The 6,199-nt window shown below is 36.5% G+C and overlaps 1 protein-coding gene across 1 annotated transcript; it reads right to left on the reverse strand.

The window, feature by feature from the left end:
- Window positions 1-6: 6 nt before the first annotated feature.
- On the reverse strand, window positions 7-5,778 carry LOC132744237 (uncharacterized; the record flags this gene model as incomplete). The annotated part of the gene is given in 6 exon segments (XM_060732887.1): window positions 7-552; window positions 803-921; window positions 2,423-2,549; window positions 2,885-3,008; window positions 3,292-5,150; window positions 5,234-5,778. Coding segments are annotated over 6 exon segments (3,089 nt in total), but the record flags the coding sequence as incomplete, so codon positions are not given.
- Between the last annotated feature and the right edge of the window lie 421 nt (window positions 5,779-6,199).

Consider the following 6,199-nt stretch of genomic DNA (forward strand, 5'->3'; position numbering starts at 1 on the left):
TAGGGTTTTAATTTTCAGCAAATGTCAGGATAAGATGTGAAATACATGTGTTTATGCTTGTGTAACATGTAATAAGTAAATGTTAGTTCTGATTACATCAGGTAATGCTTTACAATTTATAAACTAGTAAAACATTTGGCATATTTGCAGCAAACATGAGAATATGCCAATCAAACAAGAATCAGTTTAAACCCGACAAGGGCTGAGGAAAGTTTGCAGAAAAGAAAATTTCTATAACTATTTGATTATTGAACAATAAATGAACATGTTGATGGTTAACCATATAAAGAAACAAGTACATCTGCATGTAAAGTTCAGCCTTTTTTTTGTTATTTTCCATCCGAAATCAATTGTACCTGATATGTCTATCTCCTCAAGATTTTTTCCTCTGTATTTGCTTGTCATGTTAAGGTCCTGTACCAAGAACAACTTGCTTAATTGGACCCTCTCAACAAATCCTGACATGTGTCTATAATAAGACTTGTGAATATCTGCAGAATGTCCCAGGTGACGACAAAGCCATTCTACTTGGTAAGGGTCTAGATTTAGGACCTGTGGAATCAAACATTTTTTATGACACATCTACCACATATTCTTTTTGGCATACAAGTGTGGAATATGACCTCACATTTCTTGACATCAAATAAATAAAACATTTATAAAATAGACTGCTTGCAAAAACCAACAAACAACTAGAAAACTGTTAGTTTTAAATATTAATTTACAGTAACAGACTAGAAATGTGACAATATGTGGTAAAAATTTTGGCCAACTATGAGCCCTGACAGAGATAAAATTTTACCTGAGACAATGTGGCTGTGTACTTCCTCATTGATACACTTGTGATTCTACTGGGAGCAGTCAGACAACATTCACTACAGGTACGTTTTAGAGAATCATATGCCCTCATGTGTGTCAACCCTGTACAGGAGAATGTGTTAAAATACATTTATCAATCACTGTTAATACTTAAAGCTTGCAAAAGGAAGTTCAGGAACAACAGAAAAAACAACAACAAAAACTAACAAGAGCAACATATTTACCTAAACCTGGCCTTAAGTCTTTTCTTAGTTAAATGACTTGAAAAATAATTTATTTTAAGGAAAGGTATGTCACAGTGATTAATCTAGAAATTCCTTACAATGCGTCGGATGACGCACATGTTTGAAAACAATGAGTCCTTTAGCAAAATCAATGAGTCATGTAGCAAAATAAATTCGTCTTAGCAGAAATATTTTTTTAATAGCAGATCCTTGACATGATTTGCATGTTTTTATAACAAGAGATTAAGTAATTAAAGTCTAAAAAAAAGTTATTTTTGGTACTAATATTAATTGCAGGCAAAACAATTTTTATTGGCTGCTCAAAAATCTAATTCGCATAATTTATATTTTCTTACTACTTATGTCTAATACTGTGCATTATCCATTTTAATTGTTCGTAATTCGCACAAAATGTCCCTATCACACTGTAAACATGTACATACTGACGACTTTTATTGCTCCTTGTATGTCTCTGTGTAGAAAGCATACACAGACAGACCTTTTAATCATAAAAAAAGTCATGCACAATGTTTCCCTGATTGGTTAATCACCCTGTCAAATATTCTGATGACGTAATAGACATCTTTTTTTTCTACACTCCGCGTGAATTGAGTGACCTTAGGGGAATTCAATTTACACACCTGTCAGATTATACTGTAACTTACAGCATTTCTTAAAATAGCAACACTTTTTTTTCAGTTACCGATATTTATTCAAAATATTAAGTAGATTATTGATTTTTTGTTTGCTTCATTGGATTAAATTTACGGTAGTAGAAATGGAAAGGGATGAGGTAAGTAAATCTATAACTTGGAAAAATGCTATGGGGAAATGGATAAACTCAAGAATATACGTAATTACAGGGGAATGGGTAACCTGTTGGTACCAGTTTTGTCTGGATGACTAAATAACATACAATATAAGTCTGGCACAGATTTTAGATGCACTCATGGCCCTTTGCTGACAATTTTCCTGTGCCATTCTCATTTTTTAGTGCCAATGGCGCAGGCAGATCTCTGCATATTTCACCATTGTAGGCGATTCGCTGTTATGCAAAATGGACGCTCTGATTGGCTAATGCCGATAATGGGCGGTTACTAATTCAGGTATGTCATATTAAGGTCAAGGATCTAGGTGAGTAAGAGTTAAGAATTAACAATCTGATTTTTTGGAAATTGTAATTCACAGCCTAAGGTAGCAACAGGAAATTCCTAGTTCTTTATAGTCTATCCAATAATTAAATTAAATTAAGGAACTTTTTAAAGTAATATTTCAGGTTTTTTTCTAAATAAATCAACATTCAAAGGTCTTCTGGCAAATATTAAAGTGTGTAGAGATTTGAACAAGCTTAATGGGAGAAAGCTTGGAAATAGCATTACCATTGATTGGGAACAGGTACTTGTTGGCTGCGGGGATGTTTTGGCTCTGTCTTGCTTGCCAAGAAGCAATATACTCTAGAGGTTCTTTGGCATCTCCTGGAATAAGAACTGGGACCGGTCTGTTTCCCTGTAAAAAACAAAAACATACAACAAAACGGCAACTGTGTATGTCCAAATATTTATTACAAAAAAGTATGTTAGGCAATTGCTATTTTATAGGCATAGATACATGTATATATGATCATTTTTTTTCTGAAAACAAAAGCAGAGTTCAAGTACTAACACTAAGTCTGAGAACATGAAGCACTAAACAAGGATTTGAGCAATCATATTATTTTCATGTGACCTGCTGAATATGGAACTTTAATGAAATATTAAAATACTTTTACTAAGATCTTTTCTTGAAGTAAAGAAAATCTTAATGCCACCAAATGCATACAACATAAACACAATTACACTTACTTTTCCTCTGACTATCATCATTTCCTGTGTTTTCAGCAGGTATTGCTCTACTTTTGTTAATTCACCTAGCATTGACTGATCCAAATCATCTATTTCCTTAGTTTTACCAGCAAAACTTTCCAAGCTGCAAAGTAAAAGATCTTTAAACACCACATGTACAATTAAGTTATAGTATATATTTAACATTCCGGCTATCATTACTGTAGTATTTTTTCTGATTGAACAGACACTACAGCATTAGACATACTTTTCTACCAAATGAAATGCTCACATGATATTCAAATTATAAATTTATGCTAAAATGAACATTTAATAATCAAAGTATGCACAGTCACATACATCTGTTTTAGTTATCATATTTAATGAATTGACTAACAACTGAAAAATTAATATAACTAACAGGATACCTGACAGCATCAATTTCTCCACTTCTCCTTTTATTATAAAGAAGCAGTCTAGTTTGTACCAACTGCACTATTCGAAAGAAATTCTCTGGTGTGAGAGCTGTCGATTCTAGTTCACTGACAATGTGCTTCGTCAGTTTCATAACATCTTCTGGACTTGGCAACTCTTTCTTCATCTTAAACCGTCTGCGTACCAAAACAGCACGTGCAAGTTTAGTTACTCTCTCTCCCCACTGTACAGAAATCAGCCTATCAAATTTCATCATCTCTTCAGCATGTAGGCTATGGGGATTATCTTGCACCAGAAGTGCCCATTTTGCATTGACTACTCTTATTAGATCATATTTCAGCTTAATTGCGTTACTAGGTGACTTCAGGTCCTCTTCATCATCCATATATGGCATACAACATTGAATTGTTGCTGCCATTAGAGCGTCATAGTATTTAGTTCTGATAAACTCATCTAAAGCCTTCTCAGCATTTTTCTCATCTGCTTTCCTTAGTTCAATCAAAAGTCTTGCCATCAGTCTCATGTGTTGAGAAGTGTAATATTTTCTTTTTGCTTCATTATCTATGGACCTTCTTAGCCAACTCTCTCCAAGAGCTACAATGAGAGGGTCATTTTGTGCCACTGTACCTATATCATCTCTAGTCATAATAGGAAATACTTCCTGAAGCATCAGTTTAGAAGGTCTTGTACTGATGACTCCAGCAAGAACCTGGCTCTGCACTATAAGCTGACCCTTCTTTACCTTTGATTTTCGTGTAGCACAATTTCTATAATGCTGTTTTAAGTTTTTCAACAAAATCCACTGCTTACACTCAGGACATGGCCCAAACTCACGTACATCAAGGTAAGTGCTTGGTCTCCTTCTTAAAATGAGTTCACCACGTCCTTCTTTCAAAACTCTCACATTGTGTTTGTGATCCCCTAATTTCTGGATTCCCAAGAAATCTGGTTTTTCTTCCTCGAGCAATCTTTTTACATCAGGAATTTTCCTATGTTTCTTATTTCGTAGATGGGTATCAATATGTTGGACCATGACACCACAGTACAGGCAAGCATGATAATTATCATATACCCTCTTATTGAACGCTTTTTTTCGTGCTGCCTGTGCATTTGAACTATATGCGCTTTTCCTAAGTTTCCTAATGTAGATGTCTGGAAGATTTATGTCACGACTTTTGTATTTTTCATCCAACACAGGGCCATGAACAGCTGATGCCCCAACATCAGTACATTCCTCAAGGTCAGAACATTCTACATACTCTGATTCTGACTGATCACTTTCTGAATATTTTTTATACCTAGAACTGCATGGCATAACTGAAATGTAATCATTATCTGATTCACCTTCGCTGGAAGAATGCTCTGTATTTTCACCGCTTTCTATCAGTGTTTCAGTCTCTTTTATTGTTTCTGTCATGTAGTTTTTCATACCTCCATTTAAGTTATCACACTCAGAACTCTCACTGGCAGTGGGTGGGCTATTGATGCAGGGTTCTATAAGAGTGTTTGCCTCTTCTACTGGTTCTGACACACTGTTTTCCACACTTTCTTTTATGTCACCAAACTCAAAGTCACATTGACTGGCAGAGGTTTGGGTATTGATGCAGGGTTCTGTCAGAGTGTTTGCCTCTTCTACTGGTCCTGACACACTGTTTTCCACACTTTCTTTTATGTCACCAAACTCAAAGTCACATTGACTGGCAGAGGGTTGGGTATTGATGCAGGGTTCTGTCAGAGTGTTTGCCTCATCTACTGGTCCTGACACACTGTTTTCCACACTTTCGTTTATGTCACCAAACTCAAAGTCACATTGACTGGCAGTGGCTTGGGTATTAATGCAGTGTTTTCCACACTTTCGTTTATGTCACCAAACTCAAAGTCACACTGACTAGAAGAGGGTTGGGTATTGATGCAGGGTTCTGTCAGAGTGTTTGCCTCTTCTACTGGTTCTGACACACTGTTTTCCACACTTTCTTTTATGTCACCAAACTCAAAGTCACATTGACTGGCAGTGGGTTGGGTATTGATGCAGGGTTCTGTCAGAGTGTTTGCCTCTTCTATAGGTTCTGACACACTGTTTTCCACACTTTCTTTTATGTCACCAAACTCAAAGTCACATTGACTGACAGTTGGTTGGGTATTGATGCAGGGTTCTGTCAGAGTGTTTGCCTCTTCTACTGGTCCTGACGCATTGTTTTCCACATTTTCTTTTATGTCACCACCACTAGAGTCACATTGACTGGCAGTGGGTTGAGTATTGATGCAAGGTTCTGTCAGAGTGTTTGCCTCTTCTACTGGTCCTGACGCATTGTTTTCCACATTTTCTTTTATGTCACCACCACCAGAGTCACACTGACTGGCAGAATGTGGGCTAGTGCCACTGGTATCACTCCGATTAAATGCAAATTCAACCTCTCTAGCAGCCCATTCAAAGTCTTCTTCGAAACACTTTAAAGTTGCGGGTCTGTTCTTCAGTTTTTCTACAAAATATACAAAAGAACACATACATTTCCTAAATACAATGCAACTTAATTTGTAATTATACCCCCAAAAACGAAGTTTGGGGGGGTATATAGGAGTCACCCGGTGGTCGGTCGGTCGGTTGGTCTGTCGGGCGGTCGGTCGGTCGGTCCAGACGTCCGTTGCATTTTCCTTGTCCGGAGCATAACTTTAAGACTAATGCTTGGAATTCAATATAACTACACACAATGGTCAAGCACATTGAGAGGAAGTGCAGTGCACAAGAACCATAACTCTATCTTGATTAATTACAGAGTTATTGCCCTTTGTTACTTTTCCTTGTCCGGGGCATAACTTGAAAACTACTGGTTGGAATTCAAAACAACTTCACACAATTGTCAAACACAATAAAGGGAAGTGCAGTGCACAAGAACCATAACT

Source organism: Ruditapes philippinarum, unplaced genomic scaffold (assembly GCF_026571515.1).
Source record: "Ruditapes philippinarum isolate M1 unplaced genomic scaffold, ASM2657151v2 ctg23945_1_1_1_1, whole genome shotgun sequence".
Lineage (NCBI taxonomy): Eukaryota > Metazoa > Mollusca > Bivalvia > Venerida > Veneridae > Ruditapes > Ruditapes philippinarum.